The sequence below is a fragment of the Mya arenaria genome, chromosome 10 (assembly GCF_026914265.1).
Source record: "Mya arenaria isolate MELC-2E11 chromosome 10, ASM2691426v1".
NCBI classification, from domain to species: Eukaryota; Metazoa; Mollusca; class Bivalvia; order Myida; family Myidae; genus Mya; species Mya arenaria.
In genome coordinates this window covers 50215154-50232236 of record NC_069131.1, presented here as the reverse complement: position 1 = coordinate 50232236, position 17083 = coordinate 50215154, and the positions used below count along the sequence as shown (strand labels likewise).

At 34.3% G+C, this 17083-nt stretch overlaps 2 protein-coding genes across 2 annotated transcripts; both read left to right on the top strand.

Moving 5' to 3' along the window:
• Positions 1–388: 388 nt before the first annotated feature.
• On the top strand, positions 389–6151 carry LOC128205430 (C-type lectin domain family 10 member A-like). Its single transcript, XM_052907042.1, has 4 exons — positions 389–485; positions 983–1083; positions 3561–3706; positions 6073–6151. The coding sequence occupies exons 1-4, from the start codon at positions 434–436 to the stop codon at positions 6107–6109; spliced, it is 336 nt and encodes a 111-aa protein (XP_052763002.1). The 5' UTR covers positions 389–433; the 3' UTR covers positions 6110–6151.
• A 4816-nt stretch (positions 6152–10967) lies between these two features.
• LOC128204128 (C-type lectin domain family 4 member G-like) lies at positions 10968–16921 on the top strand. The gene is made up of 5 exons (XM_052905493.1): positions 10968–11068; positions 11822–11922; positions 13500–13590; positions 15822–15948; positions 16733–16921. The coding sequence occupies exons 1-5, from the start codon at positions 11017–11019 to the stop codon at positions 16764–16766; spliced, it is 405 nt and encodes a 134-aa protein (XP_052761453.1). The 5' UTR covers positions 10968–11016; the 3' UTR covers positions 16767–16921.
• Positions 16922–17083: the final 162 nt, after the last annotated feature.

The following is a 17083-nucleotide window of genomic DNA, read 5'->3' as shown; positions in this document are numbered from 1 at the left end:
ATCGACAGGCGATGGCTGCCATCGTCACCATTCAAGCTGCAAGAGTTGATGTTAAAAAGAATCCAAACTTTGACGTATTATTCTGACTAAGACTTATCATAAATGTAAGAAACAACACTTACAGTCAATAAAATTATATTGAAACATTTAACGGTAAACACAAATCTTCTACACTCGTTTATGTTTCAAAATTGAAGTTAATTTATAATATATTTTCTTTCGAAGACCTTATTTTATCTACAAACCAATCTCAAACGCCACCACATATAGATTCAATTTAGCACGATCTGTGTTTTTTTATCGCCTAAAACTAGACTTGATTTGAAATTTGAAAAAGACTGACTCGACGAATGTCCACGATTTGCTTATCAGTTACGGTCTTTGTAAGCAGTCATTAAACATTGTGTAAACGGACGCGCAATTATCATTGGCGATGTCAATGTTACTTATGCTTGTATGCATTTTTGGAGTACAGAGCGCTTTAGGTAGGTGATCTACATATGTATTAATATAAATAATTGTCGTTAATATATACAGAATAATTGTTATTTCCAGTGTAATACAGCAATATATGTCACACAGCGACCACCACGATATATATATTTAATGGATTTTAAATCGATCCGGGGTCTTGGAGTATTATCTATAATTACAACATAGATAGTTTAACAAGGCAGTTTTAGAGGTGACGTGCGGACAACGACAGTGTCATCTAAAGTCAGTGTTTACCAGTCTGATCTTGCCATTGCTTTCAATATGCAGACTCAATCAAACCGAGGCTACTAGTTTCATTCTTTGGTTGTATTTCATATCATGTTCCAGAACGAATTATTGAGTGCATCCGATATGAAAATTTTAAATAGCTCTGCTATTCTTATTCAAATTGTCGAAACTCGGCAATGCGTAATGTCAAAAAAAGCAGCCAACCTGACCATGGCATACACTATGATTAATATAATTATGGTTTGTATACTTTTACAAGGGAAAACTTTGACAGTATGCCCCGACGGATGGCTTGCAAACAATGGGTCTTGCTACTTGTTTTGCCATGTTGAAAATGAATTTGTGTTTTCCGAGGCTGAGGTAAGTATAAGAAATACATTTGCGCTTTCAAAAATACTGGAGGGCGAGCATTGTAGCGACCTTTCGTAGACGGTAATTGGGATAAGAAAGGAAGGCTGGTGAATTTGATAAACTCCTTTTTCTTTGTATCGATATTGCCTTCATACCAATTATCTATCACAACATTAAAGCTGCACTTGCACAGATTTTCCGTTTTGACAACTTTTTTTGTCTTTGAACGAGCGACATTTTGCGAAAACCAATGGAAACCAGTTATATAAGACTGCTGACAAAAATTAGATCGCAGATGTTTATATTTAAGTTCAATAAATGTTTTATGCATTTAATCTTTATCCGTTTGTAACGGTGTTAGCCACAAAACAATAATTTTCCAACGGAAATATTCAAATCTGCGATCTGATCTTTTGTCAGCAGTCTTTTATCATTGGTTTGCAGATATGTACGCAAAAAATTGCACTTCACTAGACAAAAAATAAAAAAAAGTTGTAAACATGATATATGTGAGAGTGCAGCTTTAAAGTGGCACATGTACGAACAATGTAGTTTTCTGCTCCTTTGATTCAAATTAAACACAGTATCTTTCATAATGACCATTGTTTTCGATATGAATTCATCCGTTTTGGTAAATTAAAACAATAATATAAATTTTGATTCTGCTTGTATGGGAGGACACAATACAAATGCATCCTAACGTTCCTCATGAAATCTTTAGATCTACAAATTGTCGCGACAGAATGTTAATAAGATGAAAATAAAACCCATTTGAATCATGACATTCTGCTCTTTGATGGCCATGCGCTACAATCTACATTGTGTCGCGGTAGAGAACCATATTACATAACATTTCAATTAGAGATTAGTCCGGCAGTGGTAGTTTCTTACCTTACGTTCATTATAAAAACTCATAAATACACACGCTTATTATGGGACGTTTCGGGTGCTATCTTGGAAGTCGTGTTGCAAAAAAAGAATGTTAAACGTCATAAAATGAATATTTGTTAAATGTAATCTAACAAATATGTTTGATTTTTTTACCAATTTTATCAAAGAATTCACACATAGAAATACAGAAAAGTATCGGAATTCATCAATTGTGGGCGTTTTGGTGGCCATCGCAGCAAAGGAGAAGTTGATAAGAATTTTTACATTTACGTGAATTTGTGCCGATTTGAATAATAATGGTGATCTGTAGTATTCAATTATAATATACAATTGCATCTTTCTTTCATTTGAAAAGAAAGTAAATATGTCAAGATTCACGCAGTTATGTGAAGTATTATGGTATATTTGAGCCTACTGCATGGCGATTATCTTAAACGCCATCTTGCATATCTCGAGTTGCCTACGTGAGGTGCCAGTTCACACTTGTTTAAGCGTATAATCAAAATATGCAAACGCAATTTAAATACGAGTAAAGCAAAGTTCGTCCAAATTACATAATTTGGCTAACGTAGTTATGATAAATATTGACCCGTCATTAGATTATATATAGAAAACTAAGATTTCCCGGTCCTTATCGTTTGTATAATAACTCACACTCAAATTTGAAAAAAACATGAGACCCTTCATGCTGCTGATGTTGTTGCTTTTGATGTTGTTGTTGTTATAATATTTGTGAAAGTACAAATGCTTGATGCTTGAACGGTGGTAACATCTTAAAGCTGTTATAGTTTTTTTTTATATTTGTAAGTAATATTCAAGCATTATACTTATTGGGTGTGAGAGGAATTACTTTTTTCACGCGGGTGTCTTTTTCTACGGTTGGGGTTCTTTGTCTACACTGGTTGTCAGTATTCTATAGGAGTTTATCGAGGTTTAACGAAACCGTAGTAGATAGATGCTTGCTATTTATGAAGAATCATTTCAGTGAAAACATTCAATATCACCATCAGAAAGAAGTAAAATATAAAAGAAACAATAGGGTTATTAGTACTGCGTTCTGATCCGGGAGGTTGTATTCGACTCGAGTGGATTTTTGAAGATTCGGATTTCACATAGTTCGTTGGTTCTCTTGCAATATTTATCTGGATTGGGTTTGTAACACAATAGTTTTTGCCCTTTATCTAATGTAAATGATAAAATGGGTTGGTCCAGAGCTATGACTATGATATATAAGGTATAACTTTTGAACAGAAACTAGGGAAACTGAATAGAATTGAAAACACTTTAAGTCTGAAGTGAATGCTTCAATGAGATAAAAACAACTTTGTACACAAAAGCCATTAAACGGTAAAATCACTTAACTTTAAATACGAACCAAAATTGTGTCGAACATCAGCGTTTCTATGAGATTGATGGCTACAAGACAACAGTGTAATATTATGCAGGGCTTGTGTTGTGTAAATACTAATTTATAGAAACAATGACAAACTAAATGTAAGAAGCGAAACAAACAGGTGGTAAGTGTGAAGATTGTGTTATGATGTTTGTTTATTTTGATATATTTCTATCAAATCCTATCACATTTACCATTACAGTCATACTGTTATCGTCACAACAGCCATCTTGTCCACGTAAACAACTCTGACGAAAACGAATTTCTGAAGGATCGACTAAGACGGTTTAGACGTACGTTAAAACAAACGTGTACTTACATATATACACATTCATCCAGATATGTGAGGTAACAGAATATTTGTACATATACTATTTGTACCATTTTTGAAAAGACGAGAAAAGACACAATATCTTTCTGCTTTAATATTGTTACACTTGAATCAAGATAGAACCAAATAAAGAAATAGAATATCATAACAGGGGCTAATTGGTGAATGGCATTGTATGACCGTTTTGCAGACGGCAACTATATATGGAGAGACATAAACACACCTGCCACATTCGTTCGTAAATATACTTATTGCAGCATTATAGCTGGCACGAGAAGTGGTTCCATAGACGTTTTTAATTGACAACTAAAATGACAATAAAATAATAAATCGATATTTTCACAGTGCTAGTTTTGTACAGAGATTAAATGGAAAGAGTAACACAAATTAAAGCTAATTATAAAAGGACAAGCAAAAATGAAAGATGAGTTGGCATTTGCAACAACTTTTTAAATCATTTTTTTCAATACATAATATATACCAATGATACTGAATCGCTGGTAGCTTTACATTGCATTATTTGAATACGCTATTTTAAAAAAAAATCACATTCGGTCAAAAATTACCTATATATTTGAAATTGCAATAGTTTTGATGGTTTTCAAACAACCATAACATTTATTTATTTTTGCCTTTTTTAACCAAATTGAAACAGTCCATTTTAAGTTTCTAAATTTCAGATTTCCTACCCATTTACCGTAACAGATTGATTTGTTTTGTGTTTTATGCAATCGAAGGCTTTCACTGGCACAGTGTTCAATGTAATGAAAGAGCGGTAGCCATCTGCGAAATGCCGTGAATATTTTCATTATTATGACTCCTAACTACGCCTGAAGACGTTCATGAAGAGTCAAAGTCAGTTTTTGCAAGGTTTTCAATTATAAAGCTTCAAATACAACTAACTACTTTTGATTCCATTACTTTTTTTTGATTTCGTAAATAAAACAAAAAGAGCAACAACTATTGAGGTTATTTCTCTCATATTGGACTACTTTATAACATACTTTTTACCCAAATCATATCTTAATACTTAAAATTTTGTTAATATTTAAGATATGGCCTGCTCAGTCCCATTATTTGATATCATTTCTCTGTGTAAGGATGTTAAAGCGCTCAAACAAGATAATTAACAATGAACTTAGAAACTGAAATTGAGAGTGGTGTTTTGAAAAATTTTTGAGCGCAAGAACAAACTGCCACAACTGGATAGTTGTGTAAACGCTGTTAACCAAACACTCGTATTCAAACCGGCCATCTTCGCGTATTTTTGTTTGGGCGCTCGATAAATTTTGCCTATTTTGACCCATCATATGAGTTAGTCTCTCTATGACAGGGGTTTCAATGTTCGAGCGCTCAAACAAGTAAATTTTAATCCCAATTCAAAAACATATTCACTTCTTTGTGTTATAATGCATGTGTATGATAAACTTTCTGAGCTGAAAATAGAACGACATAAATGAAAAATGCAGATAGCTGTTTTATATATGCTTTGTACGACAAATTGCAAAAGACAAGATAAAGCAAGGTAAAAACGTAAATCAAATACGTTGTCTGATTTAGAATAAGTTATACAGTTGTTTTGTTATAGAAGAAAGAGCACATTCTCGTTTTTTTCAATAGTCAAAGTAACTATACATGTGTGGTTCAAACGCTTTCGTTTTTTTTCGAAACATTTATTTAATTTATTCGACAAAATTGACCTGATCTAGTTGACCTTTATTAGAGCTGAATTATTTTCTTAATATTGCTCAACCTCTTTCGTATCGAACATAGCAATGTAACGCCAGGTTAAAATTAAAACATGGTTATTAAGATATTAAGGTATATTTTACTTATTTATAGCTGAATCTTCTTATTAAATAGCTCAGTTAGTAGCGTGTGTGTATTTCAGATCGCAGGCCCCGTAAGAATAGTTGGTTACAGTCGATCTTATGTAGCAAAATGTTAAGGGCAGGTGTGACAGGGATTCGAACCTAGGCATTTCTATTACAATATTTCTAATCCTGTATAATTACTGAGCGTCTACAAGTAAATTTATGATATTTATATATCAATCACAAATCCGTACGACCAAATCCTCTATTTTTCATCGATCGCTCTGTCCCCTGCGCATGCGCAAAGAAACTATGATTGACAGATAAGAATGCGATTGCCTTGCAAATACCTGTGCCATAAAACGGGGTTTATGATTAAAATTTTGGCAACTCAGCTTGTTTTTGCAGTTGTTCATATAAATAAAATAATGTCATTGTCTTATAGCGTCTGTTACAAAGGATTTATCGGTAGACATTTGGCATTACTCACGTTGCCAGCGTACAATGACATCGCATCGGACAGACAAACATAATTTTCATTATGTATCATGATTACTCTTTTGTTTCAGGGGATGGAGTAATCCTGACAATGTTGTGATTGGATAAAAAGTATTGCTGCAGTAGTGTTAAAACAATTTATGTTTCCTCTTAAAATAAACATCGTTTCTGCACGATCAACATAAACTGCTGATTTTGATTGATTGATTATGCTGTTCCAGAAATCCATTTCCATTGCAAAAACGCCAAAATGTGAAAAAATTAGGCGCCAGAACAATTCTCAAATTCGATAAATCAATAGTTACCTAGTGAATATTTTCTGTGAAATCGGGTCATCCTTTTCGGAAAACTGTTATTGCATTTTCGTATTGATTTAATTGTTCAAGAAAAGACTCAGATTTAAAAACTACTGAAAATATGGAAAGAGCAATTATCAAGCAATAATATCATTAGTCCATATAAACACCCGCTTCAGTCTTTGACCATTTTTGATTTGGGAACAAAATGAATATCCAAATGTTAAAAAAACCTTAACGCGCAATATTGTGGCTACTGTACCACAGGCTGCATATACTGAAAGTCTGCCATAGCAAGGTTCCCCTTGTAGACAATTTGTTGTCAAAAACAGATTCCTCGAGAGCATCAGAAAGATTTCGAACGATTAAGTACCTAGGTATAATTTTTTAATGTAACTACATAGTTGTTTGAGGTCACGAGCGGAATCATGTTCTTATAGAAGTTTTTATAACTTGCAAGGATGGTGCAGACGCTGAAGAAATCGAACTCATAATGTGCGCCTCGTCCGTGATTTCAAGTTAGCCATCCAGTTAGGAAAGCTGTATCAACTGCATATTAAGCCTGGCAAATCCAAACAATTTATAAGTCTAATCATTTTAGGACCGCTCATTTACATTGATTGGATGTAGGCAGTTATATGTGTACAAACTGGGTGGAACAGTTCAAAGCGATTATTTAGTTTGTTTGTGTAAGACCTCCAGGTCATACAAAAATCAAAGTTTCTAAGTTTAGCATCTTGATCTAGTTTCCATGCATACCTACATTTAAAAGAAGAAACAAAGATCCATAAAAAACGAACTAATTGTGATGCTTTTGTTAGCAATACACAGTTGTTTAATTTGCATTTGTGTAACAGTTAAAACTGTTGTCCGGAAGACTTCTTAACTGATGTCCCGAAGCAAATAGGTTTTTATTACCTGATTATTTTGGGTTTTTTTCAAACACGTTAGTATACAAATATTTTTGTCAACATCTTCAAACCGCGTCTATTTACGTCTGATATCGATTGTTTACGTTTAGTAGTGATCATGATCATATAGACGAGTGAGCGTATGAAATTTCTTCGGTACTGTCCATGAACCAATTAAAATTAAAAACCAATTCCGGAAATTTACGAGTTTAAACGCTATTCAGTTTAGTTTTAGAATCTCGGTAAAACCCATGACGTCACTATGACGTAGCCTCACACGCGGGTAACAGTTCATACTGTTTTCCGGTCAACAGTATAAAACAGTGTTATGTTGATAACTATTTTTAAAACAGTCGAAATTAATGGATTACATTTAAATAAGACATCGGGAAATAATTTCTACTGATGGACAAATTAAAGGGTCATCATATAAACAATTACATGTCCATATATCTGGAAAAGTGTATCATGAATAAAATGTATTCTTCACTCAGATCATTATTATTTTGGATATAATACTCTAGAAATCCATATTTTTAATTTTATTTATTCAGTTTTTGTCAATGTTTGTTAAATTTTGAACACTGAAAATCCACCCTTGTCGCCCGCTATCGATTAAATTAAGATTATCAATTCGGTATGGCCACTTTTGAAGTGTGCGCCAAGTGTGAACAGCTTTGCTGCGACACGAGCAGTACCGCTATGGCTGAGGAAAGGTGCATGAGGTCGCTTACCCACTCCCGGAATTGGTGTAGGGGTATTTAAAGAATTAAGACGCAAAAGTTGCTATATTTTAAGTGTCAATATGACATTTTGTTTGTCATAAACGTTCTGATTACATGTATATTTAAACTGTTCACGCAACAAAAACAATCTACATTATACAAAACTAAAAATGCACACATGGTGATGTGAATGTCAATAGCAGCAATTTAAATCTTAAACAGACTGTGATCATTTTTTCATGCAAAGATATCCACGACTTGCTCGGCGTTGATTTCGCGCTTTGGGTAGACATGGTAGATATGTCTTAACGCGGCGCATAATGGAATATGAGCGCCCAATCGTTGCCGTATGCATACCAGTACAATCATGCAAATCCTAATGTTAGGATACGATGCATCGGTAGCTACTTCTAATGCCCTTTCCAATGTTGTGTATGAAACACATGATGACATTGTTCACTTCACAGTCCATCGTTGACTCTCTCGTGTAAATTTGTCTCTGTCATATACTGTCTTACTGTTTGATATTCGACGAGTGGATGATTGCAAAGTTAAGGATATGTGTCTCTTACAGTGTGTTTAGACTGCAACTTAGATACGGGCGCATACCTATAGACAAAAACTAAATTGCATTTCTTGCTTGTAATCTTTGGATACCAGACATGTTGGCCGCTCTTTCATACCCTTGACCGTGCATTTTCTCAGTTTCTACTTTCGCACTACGCAAATTTGCACCAATACATCTGCCAGTGCCTCCCCTGTGGAAGCTGTGGTTGACTTGCAGTATGTAAATCCAATGAAGACTTCACATACAACTTTCACCTTTGTTTGTATCGTAAAACCTTAAATATAGCGCCATTTACTCCATCATGCTGGCATCGGTCTCTTCGTCGGCGATAAACCCATAATAGCTGCGGCCTGACATTGTTACAAGTGACCTTTTAAGTTGACATGGTTTACGATTACTTTGACGGCATTGCTCCAGTCTTGAAGTAGACGTTTAATGAGTGTTATGTGAGAATTCCATTAGGCAGATACTAACCTAGAATGGAATGTATACTAACGAACATCGTCACTAGTCAAGGTTAACAATTTATATTTTCGATTGTCATCGATTGTCTCGCCAAACATGTCATCATACGTTAGATTTGATGACGCTGCCATTTTGAAAATAACCGCTTCGCAAACATCCTTTAGGGTACTATTGTCAGTACACTTACAGCGATAAAATACCTACCGTCCAAGGGAGACAAACAAGTCATGTTGAATACTTTATTCTTCAAGCAAAAGAAAGCGTACAGACACACCTATTTATTTCAAAAATATTGTTACTGCGGCAGAATGAGTAAAAATACAGTATCAAGCAACTGGTACAGCTGGGCAAATCTCCCCGTACTCCTTTATCCCACTTTTTTTTACCAATGTTACACAATGGCGTACGTGCGTTTGCCTGGATACGCGCCTGAACGCAATTGAAAATTGTGGCTGAAGGAAGATATTTAATCAGATATAAACAGTGGTCCAGCTGTTAGTATCTTAGTTTTTACACTTCTAATAATTTGCCATACTTTATTTCGTACAAAAGTGAAATTTACAAACCATGAGTGAGTCCCTTTAATGATCAAAGTATATGTTATTTCCTTCTGCACTTGTCTTGGTAGACTATCTTGCATTATTTTGTTCAAGACATTTGTATCATGTCTGGATTTATATTACACAACTGATGTTTGAAAATGTTCATCTTCCTGGTCTTTAAAGTAATCATATCTGTTTGCCCGGCTTAAGATGTTCAATGTATTTGATCACAATGTGTGCACAGCAACGAAGGATGGGGAAGATTATTTATATGCATATCAACACTATTAAATTTGTTGTGTCCTGACCCACTTTAAAACATGAGAGAGTCCGTTAAAATATGTTCAATGCATTTTATTTCAGCTTGTAAACGAACAAGTTCATCACAAGAAGATTCACCTTAACATACACCAACCAAAACTCTCCAAGTTACAAGTTTGTCAATACCAATGTAACGCTCCGCTGTATGCGGCGGATGTGCGTTCATAGTCTCCACTTCTATGCACTTGCTAGAAAGCTCAGCTGTCCTGTGAGGCATAGTAAGTTGGAACTTCAACAATCTTTAAAGCTCTGCTTTCCTGATGGTTGAAGTGTAACGGCCCCCTGTAGGAGGCGGAGGTCTACAGCGGCGGAGGTACGTTCATAATAATAATCCGGCGTATAAAACGAAAGTACGTTCATACCGGATGTAAACTTGGTTGGTAATATGCAAATTAGCAAAGCCCGGGTTATGTGAGAATAGAGAAGTTAGTGTATATAAAGACCAGTGGACCCCTTCAGGGTCGAGCATGCTTTTCCCTGAAGGGATCTTATGGTGTTTGTTTCAATACGCCAGAAATATCTGGTGTTTGTTTCACGGTCGCACGTTACACCATCTAAAAAGAATGCATACAATTTAAAATATCATTATCATAAAGAGCAGTGTGCTGTTCACAGCAGAATTTTAATGAAAGTGTAAAAGAATCGTCTTGATTTATTTCTAGAAAAATCAACTTGTCCCTTAATATGATATATTTCTTGATTTAAATCATTAATATCTTATCTAATAAACTGGAAAGATCCATGCCATTGATTTATTGGGATTTGAATAATGTTTTTGCTAAATACTGATCACTAAAAAGCTATTGGTCTTACAACGCTTTACATAATCATATATATTTTAACACTACAAATATAGCATTGTTAAAATACAAATTGTTCTCCGACTCAATATAAAGGGCTTAGTGACCAGTGTGTTTTTAGAACCATTTTACTGTGTGAATTTGCGGCAGCCGCTTAGATAGTTCGATGTATTGAGCCAGTTTTTACACTATTCAAATTGCTTTTAATTTAAGAATCTTAAAGTCAGAAATAACACTTTCTTATCGCTTCCACTTGAACTTAATTGAACCATGAACTCCTGACCTTCCCGAAGTGCTATCTATTAATGTGTCTTCGGTCTGACACGATTATAGTTTCAAATTGACGAAAAATCGCTTCTAATAAGACACACAAGGGCACTTGAAACAATGTTTCAATCGTTATTGGCTCTATGCTTTATTGGAGTGGAAATCGTTCAAGGTAAGAATGACTCTGCATATATACTTTTAATGTAAACATTATGTTGTAAATGTGTTATATTACGTCATACAAAGCCTGTTTATCACTCAATAAAGTATTGAAACCTTAAAAACCTTGAAAAAATATCGATGTTTTGGTTTATGAAAACATATTTATATACATCCACCCTTCTATATATTTTGAAATTTTCAACATTTATGAGCATTGTAAAGTGATTTATGAAACCCCTTTGAAGGGTTTGTTAAAATATACTCCAAACGCTTCTGGCAAAAGTCAACACAATTCTTACCTAACCTGTATATATATGTTATTCACAAAGAATCCTTCTAAAGAACTTGTGATCATTTGTAATAGCACTACTTGATTATGTATTGACCATAAAGTTATCCATTTAAAAACATTGTATGCTGGAGTAAAGCTAAAAGGAAAACGTGTGTTCTATTTTAGTTTCTCTCAAGATGTTATATGAGGTTGGAACATTATAAAGAAATCAGTAATGAAAGCAGCCGGGAAGCAAAATTTCAATGATATTACAAGCAACCGAAACTTGTAAAATGTTGCAATATGTAATATACATCTATTAGCCGATTTACATATTTAAGCACTTGCCTCTTTGGAGAGAGCCTGATTTATTTTGTACACACGATCCTACCGATGAATGTATAGGTATTCCCCTGAATGTTAGCTAGCGACAGAAAATGTGTACTGTTTAAAGTAAATTTAAAAAATAAATAAAGCTTTAACTTGACACAGGTAGCACATATACAATATGCCGAAATGGTTGGATGGCTAACGAGGGTTCCTGTTATTTGTTTGGACACGTCGAAGGTCCAATGACTTTTACTACGGCTGAGGTAAGCACTACCAATGAAGTTAGTTTAGTTTAAACATATTTATTTTACAACGATTGTGAAACAAGTTATTACAACATTATATTAATCACTCTCGTTGGCACGATATTACGCGAGAGTGTGGTCTTGTGTTGTGGGGGAAACCGGAGAACCCGGAGGAAACCCACTTGTCCGGCTTGGTGACCACAAACCAAACTCACATGCGCCCAAGCCGGGAATCGAACCCGGGTCGCCTAGGTGAGAAGCGAGTGCGCTAACCACTGCGCTAACCGGACAACCTAAATGAAGTTATTGTAACTATACTAGCCTACTCGAAGTTTGCTAAGGATGACATGTAACTATTTGGTTTCAAAATGTTGTACTGCTATAGGAATAACATACTACTATTTTATTCGTTGTCGCACGAAATTAGACGATAATTATTAGACACAATGTTAGTATCAAGTAAACTGATGTAAAACATGGCGTTAGAAAAAAGTTTCATACTCTTACGATAGTCGTACTAGAGTACTGGCACTTGAAATTCTTATGAAATAAACACATTCAGTGAGTTTCGGGTGAAAATGTGTTAATTCTTTAATAAGTTCTTTCAGAATGGACTAATTATCGTTGTATCCTCATCGCAAATCAATAATGTATGCAACATTAATTGCCGATATAAAAACAACTTAGTTATAGCCGTAGTAGATTTTCAGTAGTAAATTAAATTGGTAATACACGATTTTTCGGTACTTTTGAATGTATTACCTACTCATACCCTTCTCCATGTTGAAAACACATAACACCGAACAGAATAATCCACGGCACGCTATTGTCTAATCCCGTATCATGCCAGTGCCGTATGTAGAATTGGTTTTCCACATCGCAGGTTATCTAAACTTATACCAAATTTATAAATATATGGATTAAGAAAACTTGCAGAAATAAACTGTATCATTTTGATAAAACGTTTTATTTTTTATTCAAGATGATGCAAACAAATCAATGCAATTTATTAATGACATCCTCGCCAGATTATATTTAGAACAAGAAACGCAAAATTAAAATGATTTATCGACGGAGGAACTGTATGTGTCTTACATTTAATTACTTGGCATGTCCCTGTCTTATTATTCTTATTACTATTATGACACGCATCCATGTATTAAGACGCTGACAGATCTGGACGGATACGTGTGTACATTTTGCTGGACGACATCTTGCCATCATATCATAATATCCTCTATGGGGTGTTTCGGAATATGTAACCCTCTTACGAGTTACGCTGGAAATTTATGTTGTGACATAACCTCGTCATACGGGCGAATGCAATATCCTGGGAATAATTGAGTCAGGGGAGATTCTACAATGTAAAACACTTTTTGAGGAAGAGCGTCAATCTCTACAAAGGGAATTTAGTCTCAAGATACCTCGTGGTCATTCTGTTAGTACCACAACATTAAAGTGACCTACCTAAGTGCAACCAAAAGCTGTTATGACCGGCGGGACCCAGGGTGTGGGGGCATAATGCATGCAGTTGGGAATTGAACGACCTTTATACAAGCTATCCTTTTGTAAACGCGTCTTCTGTTGTATTGCAGGAATACTGCCGTCATCATAGCAGCCATCTTGTGCACGTGAACAACTCTGACGAGAATGACTTTCTGAAGGATCGAATGAGACAATTAAAACGTACGTAGAAACAGTATGATATACGTATGTACTTACCAAATATCTTTCAAAGTCTTTCTTTTTTATCTGGTCAAAAGGAATGGTCATAGTTTGGTAGTACTTTTAAGTCCCATTATACATGATACAAACAATCGCAACACAACTAGGTAAATATTTTTTTCAAATCACTCAAGTATAACTTAACGAAACTGACTTGATTATTCTGACTTCAATGACTTCGATGAGCATAATTTCACAGTTGATTTTTTTCATATCAGCTTTGGATTTTTTTCGTAGCGGATGAAACACGGGGTAAATTGTTAAAAAAATATTATCAGCTCAGTGAGGAACCATTTGTGTATCAAGGCAATAGAATGCATATTGTTTGGGGTAGAACGTATCAAGATTAACCGTTAAGAAGTATTAACCAAGAACTTTTAACAAGTTATTATTTTCTAGTTCGTTTTAATATAGTATGATTTCTCTATTCAATTTGATCACATTAGCTCATCTTTGACAAGGAAAAACGAAAAACACACCAAACATGTGTTATTATCACCAAACGAGCCATGTAAGTGCCCGGGATAACACGAAACTAACATGCTCGAAAGAAACTGTACATTCAATATCGGTAACAGTGCGGTATGAGTTAAACTCTACACTACCGTTACAATGCGGCCTTTCTCAAATATCATTACGATTTTTTAGAAATTCTCACGCCTCGAAGTATAATTCTTTTCAAATAAAGTTTGTATTTATATAATAAAACTCAGTTTTTGACCTGACTTAACTCATTAAACGAAACGTATATTGTACATAAGTATAATATAATACATTGCCACGAGGTGTCTAGAAATTTACTAAGTTTGACACGGTATGATTGGCGTTAAAATTGAGCCTAACATAAGAGGAGTTGTTTGATATTGCGTTAACGCACAATAAAATTTCTTTTACACAGCGGCCATCTGGTGGATGGGTTTAACGGACGAGCTCACAGAAGGACATTGGTTGTGGACTGACACAGACACTAGAGCTACATTTCTAGGTATAGTGTAACGCACGATAGCATTAATATATTCGACCGGGTACCACTAGTATTTCATTGCAGAAGAAAGAGTGTTTCAGTGAACTCAGCAGTCAAAATGACTCGTTCACGATTTATAGGGTCCGACATCGAAACACTTGTAACAATATTCATAAAATATTGACTGAAGCTTAATTAAATGCTCTGCTGTATTAAAACTATGAAAGTAAAAGCTTTATTTTGCAGAAGTGTTAATAACAAAACTGGGAATATCTGCTAGTTAATGTGTGGTGTTTGTTCATTGAAGTAAGTCAAATCACTCGATTTCAACAATATTTAAAATCTGTCCCTTTAAAGCCAAAAACAATACTAAACTTCGATTTCAATTTATTTGAGTTAATGTACTTGAAACTACAACGTTGCTCCAATAGGCTTAATAAAAAGGAGATCATTCATCACATCGTTTCATAGTTTGTAACTTTGATAATGATACAGCAAATTTCAGTGTCTTTGTAACACTAAATAAAATGGTATAAAAACTTTTTTTTTGTTTGACGATATGTAAACACACAAATCATTGTAAAATAGCATGTTTTGTTAGAACATATATAAACAAAACAAACAAATCATTGTTGTGAAAACATGAATGCTACTGGAATTAAAGATAGACAAAATACATTTATAAAACTGTCGAATTTTGCCTTAATATCTGACCTAGTGACCTGATTTTTTATCAGAAATAACCCGTATACCCGCTCATCTAAATATATTATTGAAACTATTAATATTCTGACCACGTTTCATGAAGATTGGTAAGCGCTGTTGAAAATATGAAGAATTATATTCTTATAACATTTAAATGTTGTCTAAATATTGGAATAAAGTTATGTTTAATGATCGGATTAAAACTGTTATATTTTTGACAGGGAAAAGAACAATAATTTGGATATTTTTGATAAAAAATTGCAAAAAGAACCGCCAGAAGAAAAAAATGCTATCAGGGGCGCAGAAAAAATATCAGCCTTGTAATAAATTAACGTACTATGATAAGGAAACGACGACTCCAATAATATAAAGAATATTTGTGTTTCGTTAAATATTGATAAAGGGCTGTGCCCGAAAAAATAAAACGTCTTAAAATAACTTTTTGTGGAATGATTTATCTCTCTCACTTATACCATTTTTAAATAAGCAACACTTAAATTCTCACAACTGTTGTTGATTTTAGATTTTAAACCAGATGACCATGCACACAACAACGAAGATTGCGCAATATTTGACCAACCCCCGCACGACTTCAAGTGGGCCGATGCCCCATGTACAATTTTTAAAGCTGTACCCGTGTGTGAGATGTCGTGAGTATGGATTGTTATGATTGCTAGCTTAACTTCTTCAATGCGATTGATGATACATTCCATCAAGATCACCTTGCAACTAATGAGTCCCTTCTTTTTCAGAAACAAAGGTCATTAAAAGTCATTTAAAGGAAACATTCGTGATTGTGTACCAGACTTCAAAATATTTTGAAGCCGACTGATCAATTAAATAGATTTGCGGTCTTCCAGGGCCAAAAGATCGCTTATAAAGTCACATTGTTTATATAAAACAAATGCAATTACAGAGGAAAACTATTATTACCTTCCTAAAGAATAAGTGTTTTATTTGGTTTTATCACTTATTAGAGCAGATGATTTTCAAATCAGGCCAATACGATGCGTTAACACACTAAGTATATGGATTGTGCTTTACATGATGGGAAATTCATTTTTTTTTTAACTTTTACAAACAATGAAGATATTATTGTGCTTGATGTACTTATGATATTTGCTAAAAAACAGTATGCTGGTATAATTTTCGGCACTGATAACTTCGTATAGACCCGGTTCACGCAAATGGATTGAATAATTTGGCCGCATCATTTAACTTCTGACTGTAATTTGGTTTGCACTAACGGCCACTGCAACTGTCAATTTCCAGTATAGAACATTAAGGCGGGGAATTTGACTTTTATTTCTTGCTATTGCTGTGTTGACACAGACAATCAACACAAAACATAAGTCGCGACATTAATTTGAGGGAGTTTATGACAGCTAGGCTATATCGTTATGAATTGTTAACTTGTCAATGTTCTCTTTCCAGAGGGTGGACAGACCCTGAAATTGTGCTTGGATAAACGACATGCAGCATCCACAATCACGTTTGCAAAGATGAAAACAACTCCTTGTTTCTAAACTAAGGTTCAATTATTATATACCAATTACAACGCTACAAATTTATCTTTCTAGTTATATACACATTCTTTCAATGGAAAACGTTTTTTTATTTGACCTGACCAATATATTATAATAATAAATTGAATTCAATGCTTTAGAATTTGTATATATTTTATGTTCTCTTTGAACGTCCGATGCCATGCAGAACCTAACTTTGTAGCTTAACAGTTCAAATGAATAAGTATCTGAGAAACTTTTAACCACTTTATCCATATAC